We start from the raw sequence: 24,752 nt of genomic DNA on the forward strand, positions 1-24,752 counted from the left end.
TAAGAGTTGCAGGAGTGGGTTAATTATTTTTTCCTTGTCCATACTAAATCTGGCTGCATCTTTTTAATGGAGTCAAAATCAGAATGAATAAATTTGAATCCAAGGACCCAGACTCTCAAACTTCTTGTAACATGGATGTTCACTTCCATTATTGACTTCACAGAAGCTGTCTGCCTAAGAATGGGTTTCAAGGACTGGGCCCTGGATTCCCAAAGCTCATATTGTAGGACCTGTTAGAGCTTGCTCCATTTCACCTCTGCAGACCTGTTGAGCTGCTTGATACCATATTAAAGCGATGTAAAATCTCGCTAATTTTGCCTCATTCAAGTCTGTGGCATATCTTTTCCCTATGTGTAACCTAGTACTCTGAGAAATGTGATACTGCAGAAGTAGTGCATAGCCAAATAGACATTGAAATCTCTCTTCATGCAAATTTTAGACCAGGCTTGAGAGCAAGATGAAACTAAAACCTGCTGAAGATGAAAATAGGGAAATGCTGACTTACATGCAGTAATGCCTAACCTGATGGATTAACATTGTGGTTACCTAATACCTAACCTTAGGGATTATACGTAGTACCAGAAGTAATAACAAGTATTTTCATGATTGACTGAAAAAATGTTTTATACCAGTTTCTGAGGGTTCTGCTTTTCACATACTTTACTGTTTATAAGTTACATTGTGCTGCTTCTCTTTTAATTCATCTTGTCATCCATGAGTCACAACATAACTGTGCACAGCAGCACTGGAGAAGCGATGGAAACGGTGGTATAGCAAGTTTGTCTTTCAAGACTGGCTGATAAAGCATATCTAGCATGAATGCTGAATTTCAAATGAATAAATGCTTACAGTATTGCAACTGTTGAGAAACGACATTAAAGTCATCTTTGGACTCATAAATTGTTAATCTTTTCTCCATCAGTTCTGAGTTGTATAAATAGGTCTGTAACAAGAAGTAAATACTCTGTTGCTAAACAAATACTATGCAGATTTCCAAACAAGTCAGAGTAGGCTGATAATGTTACACTTACAAGACTTTCTGATAGATTTATAATGTATTTTTATACATCTTGAACATAAAAGTTCAAAACAACTTTTCTGCCGAAGTTGTTTACTAGCCATAGAGCTGGTGAAGAGACTATCCAAGTGGAGTTCTTCATTTAGCTTGATTAGCACAGGAGAACTCATACATTTTTGTTCCTGGTTTAGTGCCTGTATTGAGAAAAAAATTGACTTGGGGCTATCTTCAGAAAACATTAGGTAGGAAGAGTTGGAATGGCATAAAACCTTTGCATATGGGTGGCATACTGCTCGTTCCATCAGTGGCACCAGTACTATTTTTCTGTTGAGAAAGTTTGAATATAGAGCACCTGTGAGACACAGATTAGAAATTACTCTTGTCTAATGCAATAAAGCCTGAAAAACAATTGTTGTTTCATCTGGAAGAGTTTCAGGTTTCTCAGTGAATACAGTTAGGTAACTAAAGTTGTCACCTTTGCTAGTAAAAATCACAAAATACAAACCTAAAATACTTTAGTTGGCAATTGCCAAGTATGGTCCTCTCAGAAAAAAAGTATTCTAAAGTCAGCAGTGAGAGTCTCCTTGGCTTCTACTTTAGGTTGAAAATGTACTTCCTAGTTTGTCCTTGCTATTTCTTTGTGCAGATCAGTTCTAAATATTGTGCAGATGCAAGGCAACAGCTGCAGATCTACTACATACATAAAATGCTTCTCACTACTGGCCTCCTTGCAGTTTGAATGCTGATGTTTCCCTGTTCATTCTAGCACAACTAGCCTTGCTGCTAAAATAGCTATAACCAGGAAATGATTAACTGAGAATAACTGAAACCTTAGTGATATATAAGAAGAGCTTATTAGTTCCTGTAAAACTGGAATTGTTAAACTCCAACTATAAAGCATAAAAGGGGGGGGAACTGTCCTGAAGGGATAAAAAGAGGTGCATCGAAGTGTTAACTAGGGTCTGTCTTTTGGTTGGGAATGTTAAGCCTTCAGATTTCTACTTAAACTATATATACACCTGTTGCCTGAGGTTGTTATTGCTTAAAGTACTTGGAATACTGATTTTCTCTGCCATCCAGAGTTCAGTAATGAATACAAAAGCAGACACTTTCCTGGACTGTCAAAATAACTCTGTGCAGAAATTCTATGTATGAGAGCTAGTTTTTCATGTCTGTCCAAGAAACCAGAGATCTTCCAGCATTTTAGCTTATTAAGTTGCTGAACAATGTAATTTATAATGATTTTAGGTATTGGTAGTACATTGAAAATTAAGAATACCAAATGGATTATCTCCAAAACCTGAACATCATCTTTCAGAGACTTAATTTTTGAAGTTTTAACTTTTAAGGCCTAAAATTTCTGGAAAGTGCAAAAGTTAGCGTCTATATATAGAATCCTCTTATTGCAATGTATTGTTCTGACAAGAACTTGTAACTGATGACAGATGATGACTATACAGTGTTATCCAAAATGGTAATTTTTAGGAGTGACTTTATCCAACCTTTCACATTTCACCATTATTTTAAATCTGTCACACCTAGCAACTGCATTCCATCATAGCTTTTTTTGAAGCAAGTTACTCTTTCATCTAACTTAAACTATAAATGATGGTTTGTTTTTGAAGGGCTCCCTGTCTCATTCTGGCAACTGTAGGTCCCTTGTCTCATAGCCAGTAGCCATTTCTCAGATATGTGACCTGGCTCCTCAGTACAGGGCAGAGACCTTGGCATTTCTAGGAAGTTTGGGACTGCATTTCTGGTTTTGTTTTTTTTTCCAGCAGTTTTATCTGTACCAAGGAACTTTGTTATGTCCTGACCAATGGCTTATGGCTAAACCTACCCACTGGGTGCTCAGTTCTTCCGGATATGAACGAAAGTTGGAACTAAGTAACAGGTGGAAACTTCATTCATGTAGTCTGGTCTTCTGTTTTTGTCGCCTGGTTTCACAAATTAGCATGTAGCTCAGTGACTCATGGAACTTTTCCTGGTATCAGAATTTCCTTATTGCTATATACCCCTCTCTTACTATGTGCCCTGGATTACAAGATTTTGTAGGAGCATAAAGTAAGGATAATGGAAAATAATTTGACTTTGACTTTCAACACTCTTTTGTGGTTTTCTTCCCTCCCCCCCAAGCTATGGTAGTGGCTGGAAGAGCGTATTATGATAGCCTTGCAAAGATTGGGGATATATCAGCTGATTCTCCAGTTTCTAAAGAATTAGGTAAGTGAAATTGCATTTTTTAAAATCACTTTAAAATGTTTAAAATATAATCATTACTTTTGTTTTCCTGCTGGTACTTCACAGCACTGAAGTACAGAAGGATCAGAAAAAATGTCTCTCTCTTGTGTGACACATAGATGGAAGGGATTAGATTCCTCTGAGGTATATTATTTATTTCTCAAGACACTTATGTTGTGACAAAAATGACTTTTTTTTTTTTCTAAGTTTGTGCCTATGCATTTAAAAGCATCTATTTTTTAAGTTCACATAATTTTATAATGAATTAATATATATGGGAAAATGTGTAGTTTGATTTGTAGTACAAAGGTAAATGTTAAAATACTTCAGCAACAGAATACTGGTATGAGGAGTCCTACTGTATGACAGCAGTTCTAAACTAAAACAGTTTTCTGGATGAGTTTAGTTCTACTTCACTGGTTTTCATCAAGTATATCACTGAAAGTTCTCAGATGCATTATATTTATTTTCTAGTTGAGCTGTTGAAAGAGAAACTGTAAAGTTAAAGATGCACATTTACAGTAATGTAAAATTAATCCGAGTTCTCTACTTTCCTGAAAACAATTTCTGGATTTTTGGAAGATGGTCATCAGCGCTTCATGTTGTACTCCTCTGGCTAGTGTTGACATGATACTGCTCAATCTAGGAAAGTGAAATTGTCATCAAAGTATTTATAATGTTTCTGACAAAAGATTCTCTAACATCACTACAAAAGAAAGAAGCAAGAACTATGCTGTAATGAGGAAACATTTGTTTAAAGCCTTCATTTGCTCTTTGACAAAAATACCTTGATAAAGTGTCTTGTGTCTGAGCTTTTGATTATGGGCAACACAGGAGTGTCAGTGGTGTCACACGCATCTGCTCCTGTAACTCACACAAGCAGGTTAATTCAGCTGATTAAAAAGGATGTTTTTACTAAATGTTTTCTTCTAATGATTCTGCTGAAGCTGAACTGAGGGAAGACTCTTCTTGAGCAGTGGTTTCTCTGTGCCTGCACACATTTTTATCATCTGTGCTGAAACCGCTTTTGTGTGAGTGTTAACATTGTGTGTTCAAAGTTGGGAGCGGCAGAACAGCAAACAGTACAAAGCAAACAGTCCTAATGCAGTCACTTGCTGTATTTGCTTTGCAGGCTGTTTACAGAAAGCAGAGCTGCTGGTTTCAAACTATAGAACAGCAGAAGTATGAGCAAATGAAAAGTAGTAACAATGCAGAGTATTATAAAAGTATCAACAAACGCATAATAACAATTTTTGCCATCAAGTAGTTGGTCAAATGAATCTATTTATGGAGCTTCATATGACTGTGGGATATTGCCTGCTTCTTTGCAAAGATTATCATTGGGTTATTTTGAGCTGAATTCTGAAAATAACCAGGTTTCCTTATTATTGGGGACCATACAGAACTGTGATTGAAAAGATACTTTTTTTGTTTGTTTGTTTAGCTAGGTATTCTTCCCTGCAATTATAAAACCTTTTTTAGATACACTGTATTGGGAAAGTGTGGCCTTCTTTGGGGTCAGGCCTCTGCCACTGCTTTCTGTCCACCTTAAACTGGTACTGCAGAAAAATATTTTCTTCTTAAGGAAAACAGCAGCTCTGGATTTCTTCCAGCATATACTCTCTGACAGAATACTTCAATTAGAGATAAGGAAAGGCAATGAGCATTGAAAAGGCAGGATAAGGTGGTTAGGAGTCTGTGAGAGATCGTTTGCAGTTTCCTGAAAAAGTCTCCATAGTTCTGAAGCTGGGCTACAATCCTGAACTATTTAGCAAAGAAAAGTGGTACACCCCAGATGGCTCCAAATAAAGTATCTCTGCTTAAAAGGAAAAGAGAATTTACTGCACATTGTAGTATCTAAAAATACTTGGATCCATGCTAAGCAGTGTCAGATGTGTAAAGACTAGATCAAATTTTGCTTATTTGTGGACCCTGTTAACCCCAGTGGAGTTACCTTAGGTGCAGCCCACTGTGGAGTGTTCTCTTCTGTGAGTTTCTTTGGACTTGCCGTAAGACATGTTATTGACCACTAGCAGCTCCATCATGCATAATACTTACACTGCCTTTGCCAAAAAGGGGATCAGTAGCTATCAGTTAAGCTTCGTGATATGCCTGTGAACTGCTTTTCTGTACTGTGTTCTCCCGAGCATCAAGTGAGCTGACACAGTAGCTTGTTCTAGAAGAGCTGCAGACTAAAGGTGACGGGCAAGGAAGCAGAGGAATTTCAGTATCTCTGTGTATTCATGTTATCTGGAATATATCTGTAACTTTTTACTTTTCCCTTGCTTAAAATTATAAGGCCTCGTCCTGCAACCCATATTAATTGAAACCAATAGCAACATTCCCATGGATGTCAGTAGGAGATCATCATAGGGTTTTTTTTTGTACTTAAGACATTATCTGGGCTCTTCCCAATGAATTTGATAAACCCAACAGGGTCAAAGTTTAAACCATTTGAGAATGCTTTAATATTTGAGGACAAATTGAGGTACTGTGATCTGATGTGGACTTCCAGCTTTTATGTCTTTGGACAGCCTGAAAATGTAAATGTTTTCATTTGAGTAACAAAAAAATTACAACATTCAAACTAATGCTTAAAACAAATCTGTTTAAAAACAAACAAGCCCCTTCCCTCCATGCCTTACCAACGTAACGGCCATCAAGACAATTTGGCTTATGGATGGTTAAGACTTCATGATAGTCTGAAATCCACAGTGCTGTATTATCTACAGCAGAAATGGTGGCAAAGCATAGCTGCCAAGTAATTTTCTTTGACTTATTTTAAATGTACATGGCTCTTCTGTTAGCTCTGTGGTTTGCCCATCAGGTACTTTTTGACTACAAAAAGGTGTTAGAACAAGATTTCCCCCTTTCCCTTTTCTCTGACAGCTAGCGTATCAAGCTGTAACTTTGGCAAATACAGCCCATAGTAAAATTAGCATTCTGAATAATGAACAGTGGAATTAAGCAGGAACAAGGTTTCACATCTTTCCCGTAGCAACTTCACCTTTTGAAAAATAATACATTATTCTGAATTCAGCCATGTTGAATTAAGGTTCTTACACTTCATTACAAGAAGACTACAAGGCTCAGATGGCTAAACCAAACATTCTTTAGAATTTATGGAGGATCTTTACGGGCACATTGCACTGTCACCTTACAGTTCAAACCCAAACCTGCTGGGTGACCTGGAGTGTATCTACTGCCAAGTGTGATGTAAAGATTTGTATCAAAAACACAGTCAGTCCTTCCTTCTCATAAGGAAATGCATAACATGGTCTTCCGGTAATGAAACAGTAAAATGGATACCAACCTCCATAGCAGGATAGAAACAGAAACAGAAAAGAAACGGGAGAAAGGAGAGGGTAAAATGCATAAAGGGAAAATAAGTAGTGGGGCAAAAAATCAAGCAGAAATACCAGAAATTGCTTTTCTTCTGTGGTATGAGATTGCAGCAGAAGAAGGAAATGATTATTTAATGGAAATCTGGATATTCCAGCTGATTTGGAGCTTTTGTACTAAGTACCTGTATCTTTCAAGTCTGGTTGAAGCTCTCGGAATCATTTTAATACAGAATAATTTACTATAAGTTGCGGAAGTAGAAGAATATACTGCATTCATAATATAATCCTTATGAATAAGGGATACGTTGATTTAGGTCAACGTTTCTTCTAATTTTTTGTATTTCCCTAATTTATAAGCTTGTAGTCCCTCAGACTTGGCTATGAGCATTGAAAAACATAACCTGAATTCATGTGGTTCAGGTTATTCTGCAATATGGAATTTGCATATCTTTCTTTCCTAGACACCTTTTGTAAATCCCACTAGGAAAAAGACAGGAAACAAGAAAGTATGTATAAAAATGATAACATTTCATACTATTCAGATTTCAGCAATACCACATCAGCACAGTAAAATCTGGGGGTTCAGTAATTTCATGTAGCTCCTATACCACTGATACAGTGTTAAAATAGTAACTTCCATTTTCTGTTGCTAATCTATATTTCTCTTGCCCAAACTCTGGGTCTATGAGGCTTTGTTGTACTGATTTTTAGGAGTTACAATTGTAATAAAGTCTCTTCTACTAACATTGGCCGCCGCCTTCACTTACTCAAGGAATCAAGAAGTTATTTCTTGCTCACTCAATGAATACTACTTCTCGTATCCTCCCTTTAACACCTGCCGGTTATCATAGTTACAGCTCATTATATTGTGGGTGTAAAGTCCCAGTTTGTTTTGTGGCAACTGTATCTATAGCAGTCACCACAGTTATATTGTGGGCCTGTACATAGAGCTTATTGCTCAAGAGCTACTCGGTGTCTATTATTCATTGCTTGTCAAAATATTAAAAGTCAAATTGTAAGAAAAATATCACATTGGGTTGTCTTGCCAAATGGAATGAAAGTGCAAGTTCAGCATGTTCAAAGGAAAATCAGAGAAGACAAAATCTCTTCCCTAATCTAACCAAGACTGGTAATTTGTTTAAAGGTTACTCTGATCTAGGCTTAATGTTTTTCATAGTCTCATTCTGTTCAAACTTACCTGGAAACAGGTATGCAAAAGCTTATGCTCATCTGCAATCTGCAATTTAAGAATGTGGGAAAAAAAATGTGTTCTTTTCAGGAGCAATTTTCTGTTTAAAAACCACTAGAAGTAACCTAAAGAAGCATGTATTGGACTAAAAGATTACTCTCTCTTGTGGTAATCACAAGACAGGGAGAGGTGGGTTGAAAAAACCCCAGAAACTTCTAGCAGTGCAGAGAGTAAGTGTAATTTTTGCTGCCAGGGGGATGAGCCCTGAACTGGATGTTCCTCTCCTGCACAGAAGAAAGGACTGTTCTTCAGGTCCAAAAGACATCTTTGACCACATTGCAAAATGCAGGTTTGCTCACAAAGTGGTGTAATTGTAAAGGTCTCCACAGCTTTGTCATGCTTTGTCAAATACAAAAATCTCTATTGTGAAGTGACATAGTAAATACCTATAGTGATCCTGTAACTATAGTAATACTACAGTATGGATAACCAGGAGTAGGGGTTCTCTATATGCACATTTCCTTTTCAGAGATCCCTTATACTTCCCTGCAGTTAGCCAAATGTAGTTCCTGGGATAACTGCACAGTACTTTGATAATCAAGGCTGATAAACCATCAGTGAGGTAAGAGAATAAGCTAAGGATTAGTGACTAGGCCTGCAAAGTTAGCATTTCTTATGAATCCATGTGAGTAAGCTGGTAAGTTAGAACTCTTACATAACTTATAACTGGATCATGGAGATACTTTCTTAGCCTTTTTTTTAAAGCGAACTAACAATTAGCAATTTGATAATAATGTAAATTTAATGCTAATGTAGTCAGTTACGTGAAGTTCAATCTATAGAGTTCTCTGTGTTTGGGCTCTTTTTTTCAAGTGATAACGAGTTCATTTTACATCTGCAACTAAGAGAAGCCCTGAGGACTGTTCTCTCATCTCTATTTGCAGAGATGAGAGATTTTCTGTCAGAAACTGATCTTTAAGTGGCCAACTCAGAAAAATTTTTGCAACTGCATTGGAAAATTATTTTGCTACAAAGAACATATCTCCTTGCTGAGCAATTTCTGACCAGACTAAGGCGATACCTGTTTTTTTAAAACACTCTCCTGCTAGTGTCATTTAAAACTATTTCCTTTCTGATTGATAAGGAAAATCGTTACTTGAGCAGGTGCTTTCCAAAGCTATAGCACTCTCTTGCTACTTCTACAGTACAGTACTTGTCATTCTCACTATTGACAAAGCCAAGCAGAAAAAGAGAAAAGCCCATTGTTTAAGGTGAATGTAGCTAGTTGCACTTCAGTTAAAAGATAAAGGGGAGGCAGGGGGGAGGTGGAGTTGTTGGCTTACTTTAGCATATAAATTGACCCTTTCAGCTGGAATCCTATCTCACTTGTGTTAGAAAGATGACACCTCGCACCCTTCCCTTCACAGGCTCATTTAAACCATAGAAAAGAGATCTGACGTCTTGTCTCCTGGTACTTACTGCAGCAGTGCTGTCTCTTCTATAGTATAAATGTTCTGCTTTTGGAATAGATTTTGTTGGCTAGAAGGAGAAGTGAAGTGTGCCAGCAACTACAGAACCCCTTTAGCACTTCATCTGATGGAAACTTCTGGGAAACCAGCTTAGAGGCTGCAGTTTAAGTAGCTTTTCCTTGGAAGGAGATGAGCCAGCCTTCATAGATACGTTTTTACTGATGAAAACAGTGACTGGATTAGTGGAAACTTCCTGCTATTTATAGATCTACTTTTCAAGGACATTTATAAGGTTAAAGCAAGCCAAGAGTCGTACTGACTTTTTTTCTGTCTAGAGTCACAGTTGTGGGGTATGATGTTTGGTATTCTGCATTTAAACTTTTGATAAAAGTCTGCTGGCAGAAACTTCAGTCTTAGATTCTTAAATATGAATAACTTAACTCCACATCTAATAATTTTCCTGAGCATCTATTGCAGAGCTGTTGGAAGCTCTATATATTCACTGATTTAAAATCAATTTAACTATGCATATATTCATAGAATCATAGAATAGTTAGGGTTGGAAAGGACCTTAAGATCATCAAGTTCCAACCCCCCTGCCATGGGCAGGGACACCTCACTCTAAACCATATCACCCGAGGCCTCGTCCAGCCTGGCCTTGAACACTGCCAGGGATGGAGCATTCACAGCCTCCCTGGGCAACCTATTCCAGTGCCTATTCATAAGCATGTGCCCTGCCAATGGCCTGGCGAAAGCTCCTGCAAGACAGTGTTGTGAATGGTGAGGAATACTTGGCACTGTGCTGTTAACAGACCAAAAAGAAAGGCAGGAGAAACCCATTACCACATTGATATACAGAACTATAATTTAAAAAGGAACAGAAACCATGAAGCAATAAATCAGTGAGAAAGTTTGCTGCAAAACATGTCTGTGACAATGAGTGTGATCAGGCAGCATCACACAATGAAGCTGAACAAACAGTTGTTAGCTTAAGGGCTTCTGGTTGTTGTTAAGTTCTATAATCTTTCCCTGCTAAAATATAAAGTGGGAATGATCCTACCAAAAGATGGAGTAAACGAGAGGTGGGCTTGTTGCTAAACAGAATGTATGTAAATGCTTAAAAGTGGATATTGCAGCTTGTTCTGATAGGACTACCCCAAACAAAAGTTTGTTCTGGAAACAATCATGTTGTTGTAACTCCTGTTATGAAGACTTCCAGATAAGATGCAAATTTTCTGGTTCTAGAAATGGCTGAAGGAAGGAATGAAAATAGGCAAGGCTCTTTTTTAGGAACAATTGCAGTAGCACCAGGGAAAGCAAAGACAACAGGTATTCATGGGACTTCAGTAATATTTTTCATGTTATTTTTTCAGATCAAATTCTAGATAATTGGTCATATTTCAATCGCATGAGTCTCATACGTACTGAAGACATCTGTCATCTTTCCCTGGAAAGGACACCCTGACCTTCCCTGAGGTGTACATACCAATACCTTCTAGATTGTGGGTAGTGTATGTCTAGAAAAGAGTAATTTGGAAGTGTGAGTGCTGGCGTTCTGTGTGCACGGGGTGTGTGTTTGCCATAGCTCTTCAAACTCACCCAGAGTTAGCACAGGCCTAAGGTGGTGGAGGCACTACAGGAGTAGTCCTGCAGGCAGGAGGCCCTTCTCTCAGCTCATACTTAGCAGTTGTTCTCTACCTCCACTCCCAGGTATGTCTGTTGGGAAGGAAACAGGCCTGAAAGCCTGTGTGGAGAAAGTACACTTGAGTTGTCTTATCAGTGAGAGAAACAGATGGAAAATGGAACGTAAATTATAACATTGCAAAGCAAATGACATATCTGTAACTAGCTTGTAGGTCCTTTAACTCAAGGTCTAACTATATTTTGTATGCAGTCAGCACTTCCTCAGAAGTTACTTAACAACAAAAAGACAGTATCAGTTGTAGATGTCATGAATGCAAGGGGGGACCAAACCCACTTGTTCTGGACTGCTGAGACAGACTCTTATCAAAACTTCTGGCTTGATTTGCGTGTGGATATTTTTTTCCTTTTGGGCACTGCTCAGACTATTCTACTCAGTGGCAGTTCCAAAATGCTGTAAGAAAAGTTGCAGTGAATCCTTGCATTTTATTTAGTTTCACGTAACACTCACAAGGATAACTTAAATATTTCTCCTCTCCAATACTGGAAACCCATTGCCAACTTCAGGTTTTGCTGTTCAGTGTGATTTGTTTGTTCCAGTCCTGCTGAAAAACAGAGATTAGCTCTGTTGTATGATCTTCCTGAACTAATCTGCCTAAAGCCAGCTGGGCTTCATACAGGCAAGTTCAGGCTTGTGGTTGTATTGTAACTTACTTTCTTGCACCTGACTTGTCTAAGAATTACAAGTCACTTGTTTAACACTCTTGCAGTTGAAGTATGAAAAGCGATTGTATATAAGCCTTACAAGGCCTTATGAAAGATCAGTCACAGACACACATACCTTAATATATTGTGTTTTTATACGTTTGGGTAAAAAAAAAGAAATGCCTGCAGCAGTCTTTTTATGTATTAGTAACAGAGTAACAGGTGGAAAAACAAGTTTGCCATTTTTCATGCATTATTTATGTGGAATATGCATTTCCTTTCCTCTTTTTAACATTAAAATTTAGTTACTCTGCTTACCCGTCATCTGAAACAAGATGAATATTTCATGTTAATTATCTGTTCAATGATACGGTAGATTTAAAAAAATCTAATCTGAATCTTTTTGACTAAGAGATCAAAACAGCTTGGGAAAGAGGGGAATTAGGCTAAAACTGTAATGAAGTCACATTCCTCTTTAAAATATAATGTAAGGTAATGTTTTTGGTCTGTTTAAAATTGTGAAATAGGAGCATCACAGCAAGAACAAACTCAGAGTAACTGGAAATTGTAATAATCTTGATAGTCTCTTAAATATTCACTCTTGTAAAGTCTGATGTGGGAACAGCTAATTGATGCACAGTTCACTGCCCACTTAAGAGCATGTAATGCGCAGTGTGAATTTTGTTGTACCATTTAAAATCACTTGTGTCAAACTGAAAGAATTTGGCATTAATTTTAGGCTAAGTAAAGTATATTTAAAAAGCAAGTTGATCCTTGGGTTTAACTCAATATGACTTTTTTTTTTTTTTATAAACAGTCCTAGACTTTCTGAGGAGCTCTTTGTGTATTTTAATACTTAAATATTCCAAAGCTTTAAAGAACAATCAGAATTTTAATCGTTTCATGTATCAGGCAAGTACTTCATTTCACCATCTTACACTATTTTCTTCCACATGATCATCAACAAAGACACGGAAAGAATTACTACAGAACTACAAAAGAAAATGCTATCATAAATAAGAGTTGCTGGGCTACTGCGCTGGAAGTGAACTGTGATGTGTCCCTTCACTGTTTGTCTGATTATGAAATGGGGAAAGGATTTTAGAATAGCAGAATTCTTTGATTCTGTTCCTCACACTGAGAGCAATGTGTAACCTTAACAGTAGGAGAAGTGTTAAAGAGAGTATTGCCAAGTATGTGTTCTAGCAAATTTCATTCCAAATGGTGTACAGCTAAGCACCTGAGAACTGGTAGTTAGGCCTTTTGGTTTACCCTTTAGAGAGAGAAATTCATTTGCAGTAAATCCTAGCCATCATCTTATAGCTGGTCCTAAATACATTTTTCAAGCTGCTTCCACAACACAATAAGCCTGTGACTGGAAGACAGAGGTCGTTCAGAAGATGGAGGCCACGGCTGAGCTGCCACGAGCAGTGCAATTTACCCAGTTGGCTGTATGCTTCTGCCTGGATGTAAGAAACTTGCTGAAAGGGAGAGGAACCAAGAGAAAATAGCAACAGTAGCAGCCTGCTACTAGCCACCTTTATTTTCTGATGTTTCACTTGCTGCTGTTTGGCTCTGGTGCAGAGCGAACAGGCTGTCAGTTAGATATAGACAGGTGTCTGTATGTATATGCTATGTAAGTACATGCAAATATATACATACCAAATAAAGCAGATATTTTGTGAAGGATAGAACTTAATGTACAGCACTTACTGTAAAATGGTAAAAGGTCTTTTTCTTCCAGTACAAGTATGTTGTACCTAGAAAGTAGTGTCTGCTGATTAAACCAGCTGTGGACTCAAAAGTATGTTGGCTGTGGCTGGAAAGACATTATTTGGCTGGATAAAAACAGAAGCCATAGAACTTCTTACCCGCCCTTGATTTTCAGCTTCAAGCAGATGAAGTCTTGATTGTGGTCAAACATAGGTAAGAACACTGGGCTAGAACATGTTTTTTCACTAGGGAGCCGTATGAGGCACACAGGCAGTGAAGCCCTATGTGAAGGAGGGAATAGAGCACTAGGAGTTCATCACCACCTAACACCATAGGTGCCTAACTCACAAAATCAGCAACAATATCTTGTACAGTCCTATTTGTTAACTTACTTGTTTTGTCTGGGCACCGAGGAGAATACGTAGACTTGGGCATCTTCCAAGGTCTCAGAAACTTTGGAAAACTTGGTTATCTCTTTTATATCAATGAGACTGTGAAATATCTGAAAAGATTTTAAATATTTAGAAGTAAGGGAACTTGTGGAAAAAGTTGTGATAAAACTGAGCTCTGGAGAAATTGAAACTTCTTAACTCTGAGCATTAAATCAGTTTCAGATATTTACCTGAATTAGTGTGAGCTAACTTTAAATGAGAAATGATGCTTTTTTCCATGTCCAATAATGTCATGATGTTCACTTTCATTTCTCATGACTCATAATCAATATCACTTTGGGATTTTATTTTAATGGACTAGTACATGAATACATTGTGTCAGGTTTTTATTTCCTTTAACCCATGTTTAATCTGTTTTAAGTTAACTTATTTGCTTGTTGTATTGCAGAACCATCTCTATTCACAGCCTTAGTGAGAACTCTGCATATTTTAAAGTAAAAATCGATCTGAGAATGCCATTTAGAATGTGAAGTTCTATTTGCTTCTGGTTTTATTTGCAGATTTGATTATTTATTTGCTGTTCTAGCAAAACATAACTATCTGTGTGGAGCTGCTGCTTCAGGGCACTACATCTAGCACGTATAATGGACTTAAAATACGTTGTTATACTCTGAAATCTCTTCCCCTTTTCTCTTTTGTTATTCTTCCCCTTCACCTTCTGCAGTCACCTTCATAAAATGGCATTGAATGGTCATGTGTCAATGCCATTATATAAAATGAACTATAGGGAGATTTACTCCTTGCTTCCTATTTCATGTTCGTTCATGTGGTAAGGAAAGGCAGACTTGACCTCGTCTTACTGATTTATGTGCACATCAGTATTAATTCTACAGATTGTGGGGGTTTTGGTTTCGGGTTTTTTAAGCTTTCTGGACAAATTCTGTTAGAGCAGAGTACAGACAGAACTTGCAAAGTTTTACATTGCTTTGTCCTTCTTTATGATTTTATTCTTTCACATTAAATACTATTGAAGCTTTTCACCTTCTTTAAAACATCTGTTGCACAATTAAATCTTTCCTATGATGAAATGATAAATTTAAAACACTTGAGGCTTAACAGATGTTTTGTTCAGTCATTTATTTGTTATACTGTATTCCTTTGCAACTTTCTGTTTTACTGCCTTTCACATACTAATGGCTTCAAAGGACTTTGTTTCCAACTTTCCCTTGTCATCAATGCCTTTCTTTTGAGCAAAGGGTAACTTGGAAAATAGCATCTTGACAGAAACAGCAGGTAGTAATATCCTTGAACTACATTGTCTCCATGTGGAGCTTTGACTCAGCCTTTCATTCTCCTGTTTAATGTAAATAATTTTTGGTTTCATCTCTAAGACATGAAGTTACTCGACCTGCCCTGGATGCAAAACAGGACAACAGGAGATAAACGTAATTAACCACTCTGTCCATTCCCAGACGTCTAAGAAAGTCTCTGTCAAGAGACTTGAAATCTTTCAACCTCAACCTTCTCTAACTAAAACCAAACTGTGAAGTATATTTCAAGTAAGGTGATGCAGTTAATACTTCTATTGATTCTAATATAGCTATTTAGTAGTTTTCAAGTTTCAGTGATTTTGCTGGTAGCTGTTAGTATTTGTTTCTTGATCGAGGTCAGGATATTTTACTAACTTGAACTAATTCTTCTAGTCTTCTGTTCCTAAGAACAGTCAACAAAGGGTAAATAAGCAGTACAGTTACCCAGTGCAAACAGTGAGGCTGAAGTGCAACTGCTGCAGGAGTTCTGCATTCTGGCCTTACAATGAGTATTTCTGTTAGAAATTGCTCTCCTTGTTTTTCATCAACTGCAAAGATGGTCTTTTAGGATGTCTTCTTGCTCATGGGATGCTGTGTATGGAGAAATAACTGTTACACATTTGGGGTTAGTAATTTTTCTTTTTTTATAACAAACCTAACAGCATTCATGGAATTCTAGTCTTGTCTTATTTTCTCAATAGAAAATATAGGCACAACCAGCAGTCTTGGTTAAGCCTAAAAATATTCCAGAGACTCCTGAAGTTTCAGCTTAAAAGATCTTTGTACCTGTGCATTGAACCTATTTGAAACCAAAATAAATTTACCATGGGACTTGGCGTTACTGTGTGTGGTCATAGTTCAGATTATAGCTGTGTTATGCAGCATGGTTTCAAGAACCATGTAAGAGAAATGTTTAGAGGTTTTTTCAAGTTATTTAAGATACTTGAGGTGTTCTCCCATAATCCCTGTCTGAAAGAGATTTTCTTCTCTTCCCTGTTGTGCACTTGAGGTAATAGCAAAATAACAAAGCAAGTATCTGTAAACATTAAAACTCTGTTTTCTTAACCAAATCTGGGAACATTTAATGTGCCTCTGCTCTTCTAGTCACAAAGATTTCATGTTCAGGGTATGGGGGAATGGAAAGCAGAAAAAACACCTTTGAAAGGCAGGTATTTTAATAGTTATGCTTATCATCAAGATCAGTGTTTGTGGCTTATTAATTTGCTGCATAATATAATGCCAAAGAACTGGTTCAAGTTTACAGCATGTCTGCCACAAACTGGACTGAAGTGACCTGTTATCATGCAGTCTGGTTGTGTTACTCTGTTTGATAGGTTTGGGGGTTGCCAATAAAGGATGACAAGGTTAATACCTGGTTATTGTATAGCATGAGCTCTCATGTATAAAACCTCATCATGAACAGCTTGAATACAGAGCAAAGTGGCTTTAGTTGATGTGAGAAATAGATATTTGTCTTTACCTGAAGTAGTTTCCTTTACCTTTTCACAAGATTAATAATTAGTGAACACTAGAGTCTGACCTTAGGTTATGCTGTTAATAATCCAGAGTAACCTACTGTCTTTATTAGAGCTATATTGTTACATGTAGGCTAGGGGTTGTTTAGCCTCTCCTGAATTAGTCTTCTACAAAAACTTGTCTCCTTATATAAATCTTACTTGGGAGGGTACAAAATGTGGCTAACCTGTTGTCTTAAACTAGCAATAAAAACCATGCTTTATATTTGCTGTAAAAAGGTGCTTTCTTTATTCAAAGTGCGGGATCTGACCTGTAATTTAAATCTTAATAGGTCAAAGTGTGCTTACTATGGGTTCTTTTCAAAATGTTGATTCGAAACATGAAAGAGGAAATTAAATGGGTGAGCCAGTACATACAGTGACTGTGGATTACCAGTGGCAGTAGGAGATCCAGCATAAAATGGCTTTTGCCTGGTGCACAACATACAGAGAGTCTTTGGTTGAGAGAAAAAGAAAATGCAATTAGAGATACAGTCACTAGTATATAAAAATACTATTTGAAAGTGTTCTAGAACACTCTAAAATAAACTTGTAAAATAACCCAGCCCAAACCATTTAGAAGGAAGTGTAGTTTTTAAAGTTCTCTTCATTTCAGGACATGTTTTGGCAGCATTCTTTGTAATAAAGATGAAAAAACCCTCTTTCTAACTAAGCATTCAAAGCCGAAAGACTTGAAGGCTGCAGTCAGTTCAAGTGCTGTGTGAGACAGAAATAACAACCTCCCAGCGTCAGGTTTTCCATTCTTGCCGCACCAGGTGAATGGGTGTTTTATTGAGCGTCTGCTCTGTGGTGGCAGCGCAGGCCAGAGGAAGGGAGGGTGAGAGCTGAGTCAATACCCGACCTTGTTGGGTGTCTGTCGGTGCTCGGACACGGGGGCTGGCTGCATTAGCAGTGCCAAGGGATAGCCGAGAGTGCTGCTGTGGCAGCAGATGCTCAGAACGGGCTTTTTACAAACAGGGAGAGTAAGCTTGCTTTTAAAAGGGCAAAAAGTCTGTCAAGGCAGTTATTTTGAGGGGCACTTGAACACATACCCTGAACTTTTAGAACTTCCCCAGTCACTTTCTAGTCTGCATATTTAAAACCAAGCAAACTTTGTAATTTTGTTTGTGCTTCTTGGTTATTTTATTCCTGATTTCTTTTCATACTGTTTTCCTTTTAAAGTTGCAGATAAGTGTTTAAAAAAGCCTTTTAAAAGCCTGTTAGAGTCTAAAATGCATCTTTCAGTTGAGTTCAGTGTAACAGAAACGCAGTGGACTGAAGTGCATTCACTACTGCAGCCTTAAAATAACAAGGTGGCTTACTCATGTCTGTTACTTCAAGTGTTTATGTAACCACATCGTATTTACTTTTCTATTGCATATGAGCAACTAATTACTAGAGCACCTCTTGCTCTCATAGTATTTATATTTCAATAGTCACCAGCAACTTTAAATACAAACAAAAAGAGGGACCCAGAAAAAACAAGGTATCTATTAAAAAAAAATAATACAGGACCCTTTGTCTCTCTCACCTACCATCCTGAGTATGAATTCCCTTTTTCTTGCTAATCAAGAAGTTAACTGTTCTCACTGTATTCTGATTCTTCTTCCAGCTCTCACATAGTCTGTTGTGCAAAGAGACAGAGAAGTGGGGATTGGGGCATGAAATGGGAGATGCTGTAAGGAAAAGCACATTTTTCTTCCTGAAATGCCTCATGTTCTCCCATAAACAATAATGCAGACCCATGTTTTTTGTTGTTTACCTGTATCTGTCTGTATGTTAGGAAATTGCTATTGGTTTAACACTGGCAGCACCCAGTATTCGCAGTGGGGTAGCCGTAAGGTTGACTGAGGAATAGATTCCTGAAGGAGGCATGCCAGAGAACCAGCTGTGGAACAGAGCCTGCTGTTCTTGCCATGACAGTAAAACACACCTCTAGTCACGGCTCTCAGCTGTGACACAGTCTGAGAATCTGCTCATGGCCCCAGCACTCTAGTTTTTTTCAGCAGCTCCTGGCTGAGACCTGGTAACTGTGTGTACACGTCTAACGTGGGTGAAGTCAGACTGGGTGCTTCAGGACACTTCAGCTGCTCTTCCCAGCAGTGTGTTGCAATCCCCAGACAAGACTGCCACGCACTCAGCATGTCAGTGCCAGCACAAAGAAGGGAGTGGGGATGATGTGGCCATCTGCATCCAGAGCTGGATGATGTGGCTGCGTGTACACAGGGCAGGACCGCAGCAAGCAGAGTTTACCTTGGTTTGCACACAGAACCACACCCGAAGGATTGAGGTATTTTCCCTCTTGTATCCTCCTAAAGCAGAATGAAACAGTTCAGCTTTTAACTGCTCAGGGCTAAAAGCAAGCTGTGCTGGAGGGCAGCAGAGCCTAAGATATTTAGGATGCTGAGAAATCTGCTGCTTCTTGGCTGTTAGTTAATGCTGTTTGTCAGGCTGTAAGCCCTGATAAAACAGCATGGGAAATTAATCAGCATATGGATTAGCAGGTGTGCTGTGAATGAATGTGAGAGGCTACTTTGTTAATTCTGAAGGTGCAGTTGGTTAATAAACATTAAAGTTTAATTTTCAGACTGAAAATGGATAGCAGCTATTTGGATAGTAAAAACTATCTCTAGTTCTGTGCTATTCTCTGACTTGGCAAGAAAAGAGGCTGTTACTAAATCAGTGTGAGCTATTCTGGAGAGAAGGAAGTATTTATTTTGTCTGGCACTCCATGTTCCTTTTGCATAATAATGAGTGATTAATTATTTTTTCTATCCCTTATATGCTTCTTGGTTTGTCTGTGGCCAGATCTGGTTACTTATTTAAACTACCGGGATGAGCAACAGCAAGAAATTTCCCATTCTCCTAAATATATTCCAGTTAATGTTAGTTAAATGTATTTTATTACTGCTCTTTGTTAACTAAATCCAGAACTATCTGAAAGAAACAAATACAGTTGTATGTTTATCAACAGGCCAAGTTCTGGTAGAAATTTCAAGAACACACAAGAAACTCAATGACAGCCTAGAGGAGAGTGTAAGTTAAACCATTTCTTTTTCTATTTTCCATCTGAAATTAGAAATAATTTTTTTTGCCAATTTGTAATAACTCTTCATTCATTTGCTTTTAAAGTTCAAAAAATTTCATAAAGAAATTATATCTGAACTGGAGAAGAAAACAGACCTGGATGTGAAATACATGACTGTAAGTACATTCAATTATAAAAATCATATTTTATCCATCTATGGCTACTCAAAGAACTTTTCAGAAATAGGTTCCTAGCAATTAATCACTGTGTTAGAACTGAGCTTTAGATGCATAAACACTAAAAAAATTGTCATACTTATTTTGTGTTAAAAAGGAACCAGTGCAGGGCTTTAAGAATATTTTTAAACTAAAGTGGAGAGAGGCAATTGGCTGAACTCATTTGCTGTGTGATAGCAGCATCTCATAGATGATGGCAGTGCTTCTTAGTGACTGACTTACCCAGTCCGGGGCTGAGTGCACTGAGATGTTTGAATGCTTTGATTGCAGGCAACTTTAAAGAGGTACCAAACTGAACACAGAAGCAAATTAGATTCCTTAGAGAAGTCTCAGGCTGAGCTGAAAAAAATCAGGAGGAAAAGCCAAGGAGCACGAAATGTAATGAAATATGAGCACAAAGAAATGGAGGTGAGTATGTTGTCGCTGATCTGTTTCTTTCTTTGTATCAGAACTGGTCAACAGCAAATGTCAAGTTATTACTGGCCACATCTGAGTCTGCTTTTAAAACTCGACTTCTGAAGCTTACCATGATTTTTGTGCATGCTATGTCATGAGTTAATACACATAACTCCTCTGTAAGTTGTTCAGCAAAGAGTTAAACTTTACGGTTTCAAAGAACATGCATTTCTGGTTCCTCAGAGTTGGTTTGTGTTAAAGGCACTCCTAGAATATGTATTCCAGTTGAAATTATGCCCCAGACTGCTCTCCTGTATGCATTCAGAGACTGTTTCAGTTTCTAGGTTTCATCCCTTGACCAGTACTTGATTTTTTTTTAATTATTATTATTATTTTTAAAGCACCTCTGTATCTACACCTTTATACAGGGGTTTACGCAGGGACTTAGCTACTCTATGCAAATTCAGTAGTCATTTGTTGTAACCATTTCCCAAAGCAGGCATAGGTAACCACTACTACCTGTCCTACTGATCTTAGAGCAGCATTGCCATCTTGAGGCGAAGTAAGAAATGGCAAGACAATGAAGAGAAACTTAATTAGGAAGTCTTATCCTGGTTGTCACATCACTCTCAAAACATATTTGCTATTGATGCATTTTTTGCACTTCGTGCTAGCTTATATAATTTTTCTCCATATTTTTCTATTTCAATTTTCAACATGATTAGTTCCAACTCCTATTTCTTACTACCTACATAACAGTCCAGGTTTTTTAAGGTATAGGACTAAAAATTCAAGGATTAGCATTTAATCACAGTTTAGCCATGAATCCTCATAACCTCAGAAAAATAGAGCTTATTCTTTTTTTAACTCCCTTTCCCCTCCCTAAAACACAGTAACACGGTAGAGGTGCAGTGTAACTTTGTGGGAGTAAATGTAACTGCCATGGAGTAGATAAAGGCAATTAGTCTGATGAGAGCACCTGTGGCCTTAAAATTGCTCACCACAGTTGCTGCTTTGAAGTCATATTCTTATTTACTGAAGTGTTTTATTTAGAGGCTAAAAGTGTGCTGCTTGTTTTGCTTCACTTTCCCCATGCCATAACTAGATGATCTGTGCCTGATGAGATGTGGGAAGTTGGGTGTGTGCAGGAGGAGAGGAACTTGGCAGCAGAGCCACCCTATCCCACCCTTCCAAAAGCTTTTTTCTAAGGCTTTGGGACTTCACTTTAGGAACTGGATCTAGTACCAAATAGAACTCCGAGTGCATATGATTATTTTTTCTTTCTTTCCTTAGTATTTGGAAACAGTGAGCTCTCGACAGAGTGATATTCAGAGGTTTATTGCAGAAGGCTGCAGAGAAGCTCTCCTTGAAGAAAAAAGAAGATTCTGTTTTCTGGTTGACAAGCACTGCAGCTTTACCCAGCACATGCACTTCTACCACATTCAGGTGAGTGGCATGAGTGAAGTAGAAATGAAACTCCTGAAATCTAATCATCTCAGAGATTGTAATTATCACCTGCAGTATGTAGATCTGACTGCCATAAATAGCTAAGGAACACTGTAGTGCTAGACAGATGTGCAATATTCTCTTAAATGTGCTGTAGCAACAGGGTTCCATGAGTTTTTAAAAAATCATATATTAAGAAAAAAATGTATGGCTGGATCAGGTATTTCCAGTATCTGACCCTGAAAAAGGACAGTCTCCTTCCACAACGGTATTTGTTTCACACAGATATGACTTACAAAAATCTTTAAGGACTTCCATTTAACTGGTGTTTCCATTTTGGTATCATGAAAATTAACAAGTAGGTCTGTGCAATTTATGAAAGAAGCCTATCTTTGACAAGTACCTTTTTAAACTTGGATGCAGTGTGCGGACTTCCTGAAATCCAAGCTGCCTGGGTGGCAGGAGATCTGCAGCGATGCCACCAAAGTGCCTGAAAAAGTCAGAATGATGATAGATGAAATAAGGACACCTGGTTCCACCCCAGTATCAGGAACTCCACTGCCTTCCCCAATGATAGAGAGAAATACCCTGGTAAGATGTACTTTAATGGTTAAAGGTTCTCATCTCTGCTCCCCTTGGCTTCACTACCTGCTTTTGTACCTAAGCATGTGGGATCGAGTCTACAATGTACCTCAGCAGGAATAATGGGCTGGGTATGAAGCAAAATCATTTGCTGAAGTTCTGCTAGTGGAAGAACACAAGATAGAGTAGGCAGGAGCACAGCTCCAAACAAGTTCTGTTTTCAGTTGAGTGCCAGGAACTTCTTCTGAAGAGCCCAGCCTCAGGACAACTTTTGTCCTAACCATTCATTTCCTACATTCTTATCTTATTATGTAAGTAATAGTAATTACATACTCAGTAGTTCAATATAAACTTAAACAAAACGTTATTTTCTATTTTCTTTCTTCCCTTCATGATTCTTATGAAGCTATTAGAGCACAGGTTACATTCTAAATTCTACCTATTTGTATGTTATGTTACCATTAGTTGTTGAATTTCTGAATTATGTTAGTAAACTTCTAAAAAAATAAAATAAAACCTGAAAAATCTGGATATTATCTGAGTGTAACTGTGCTCTTTGTGGGAAAAAAGTCTATCCTAGCATTCCCACTAACAAATGTTTATCAAGGAACAGAAGTCTCATACAAACTATTCCGTCAGCAATTTCATCGCAATGTGAGGATTTTCTGAAGGTCCAAATATCAATTGTTTGGGAATATTTTAGCATTGTTTTCAAAATTTAATGTTGAAAATAAGTTTTCACCATCTCCTCAGTATCATGACCCTGTTGTTTTTGTGACTCTAGATTGGACATGATTTTTATCCTCACAATGAGAATGCAGCGAAGGTGCCCCCTGCTCCGACGGGCAGGGCCTACACCAGCCCTCTAGTTGATATGTTCAACAACCCTGCAACGGTTCCCAAGGCATCTTCTGAAAAGCTAAATAATTCAGCAGGTGAGTGTCACTCTCTTAAGTGTGAATGACATCCTGTAGTGTTTAGTGTTATCTCAGGACTACTGTCATCACGTGAATTCCAGGATGTATAGAGGAGCAGAAAACGGTCTTTAGATACATAAATTACCTAACAGGAGCTATGTACATTATAAGAAGAACTGTTTGCAGTAAATTCAGGTCAAGATAGGTAGATTCTGGTTTAATCCCTTTGTGTGTCCCTGATGAATCCAGCTTAACTGCTCTTAGGACTTCAATCTTACCAGAACATGTTCTGTAATTTTGCACAAGGTACATCTGTTATTTCAGTGCACACAAAGAAACGTCACAGTCTAGGTTTTGGTTTCCTTGAAGAGCATTAGGAAGGAACACACATGGGACAAAATGAGCACAGTAATGTACTTATTTCCTGAAACATAAAATCCCATTCAGATTTGGTTTCTAAGTTTCTAATATACTGGACGTTTTTAATTTGTTCTACTATTGGGCAGGAAGGGAAAGGACTAAGCCCAGATCACAAAAGATATGTAGAACTCTGCAGTGGGATAGCAGCAATTCCAGTATTTCCTCCTTAAAAGTGTGTTTACAATATATTGTACTGATCAAATAACACACAATTTGAGATCTCCTTTATGCTGTTTTCTGGTAAACATCTGGTGTCTGCAGAATGCTGAGTCTCTTGCACTCACATGGATTTAGCTGGAGCTGATTGCTCGGCACATTTGGGAATGAAATCTTGGACTTCACACACAGTGACAATTCTTTAGAATGGAAATTTTCAGTGGTCTTTTCCAGCTGAGAACGTTCAGCAGCATTTCTCGTGCCAAAAAAGGGAAGAAGTAGAAGTTAAAACTTACACTGTTGTTCATGTCTGTTGGTTCAACTTTATTGTGATGGGGGGGTGTGTATATAAATGCACGTGCTATTAAGAACTTGAAGGTGATAATAAACGCTGGCAGGTAACTGAGAGATGTCTGAGTGGGAAGTACAAGGTCTCAGAACTTGGTTTGCACTCACGTATTCCGTTATCTACTTTTTATTTTCCTGTCAGGCTACTGATTTCTTTGATTTTATTAGTGTAGCTAATTTTGCTTTTTTTGCTTTGTTGTTCTGTTTTTTGACAGAGAGTTCAGAGGATGCCAGTTTATCACGTTCAACTTCTGTTGCCACGGGGCTCAATATAATGAAAAGGCAAAAAGTAAAGACAATCTTCCCACATACTGCTGGAAGTAACAAGACATTGCTTAGCTTTGCACAGGGGGATGTCATCACCCTTCTTGTAGCTGAGGAAAAGGACGGCTGGCTTTATGGGGAACATCAGACAACCAAAGTGTAAGATCATCTATTACCCAGGGTTGAACGTAAAGGAAAAACATGTTTCATAAGAGTTTGTTTGGAGATGTTAGTAAACGCTTTTCACCTCTTTTACTGCCTGTCACTGACTGATGACTTGGGATCTTTCTGTAAGGTGAATCACTGCAATTACTTCAGGGAGATTTTGTACACTAATTTGGTATCACCAGAAATAGAGGCTTTAAAACTTAAATCTCAGTTCATTGGGTCTGTTTTCTCCACTGCTATCTCTTGAAGTATCTT

The 24,752-nt window shown here is 37.9% G+C and overlaps 1 protein-coding gene and 2 long non-coding RNA genes across 4 annotated transcripts in view; 1 reads left to right on the forward strand and 2 right to left on the reverse strand.

Moving 5' to 3' along the window:
* The window catches only part of BAIAP2L1 (BAR/IMD domain containing adaptor protein 2 like 1), a 39,316-nt gene that overhangs the window by 9,800 nt on the left and 4,764 nt on the right, over positions 1-24,752 (forward strand). The window contains exons 3-10 of the mRNA XM_061357086.1: positions 3,155-3,241; positions 19,511-19,572; positions 19,669-19,740; positions 20,071-20,208; positions 21,490-21,642; positions 22,066-22,233; positions 23,009-23,159; positions 24,281-24,488. Coding sequence (XP_061213070.1) covers positions 3,155-3,241; positions 19,511-19,572; positions 19,669-19,740; positions 20,071-20,208; positions 21,490-21,642; positions 22,066-22,233; positions 23,009-23,159; positions 24,281-24,488 — 1,039 coding nt within the window. The remainder of the gene's footprint in view (positions 1-3,154; positions 3,242-19,510; positions 19,573-19,668; positions 19,741-20,070; positions 20,209-21,489; positions 21,643-22,065; positions 22,234-23,008; positions 23,160-24,280; positions 24,489-24,752) is intronic.
* On the reverse strand, positions 13,223-18,899 carry LOC133214291 (uncharacterized). Of its 2 annotated transcripts, none has more exons than XR_009726079.1 (3): positions 16,915-18,899; positions 15,467-15,613; positions 13,223-13,822 (listed from the first exon to the last, which is right to left on the reverse strand). It is a non-coding gene; the product is annotated as an uncharacterized LOC133214291 (long non-coding RNA). The 2 variants fall into 2 exon arrangements; XR_009726080.1 differs by lacking the exon at positions 13,223-13,822 and adding an exon at positions 13,830-14,789.
* On the reverse strand, positions 20,030-24,284 carry LOC133214292 (uncharacterized). The gene is made up of 3 exons (XR_009726081.1): positions 23,846-24,284; positions 22,046-22,132; positions 20,030-20,139 (listed from the first exon to the last, which is right to left on the reverse strand). It is a non-coding gene; the product is annotated as an uncharacterized LOC133214292 (long non-coding RNA).

This window comes from Neopsephotus bourkii, unplaced genomic scaffold (assembly GCF_033783945.1).
Source record: "Neopsephotus bourkii isolate Nb327-2 ecotype Australia unplaced genomic scaffold, CSIRO-AGI_Nbou_v1 NB_882, whole genome shotgun sequence".
NCBI lineage: Eukaryota > Metazoa > Chordata > Aves > Psittaciformes > Psittacidae > Neopsephotus > Neopsephotus bourkii.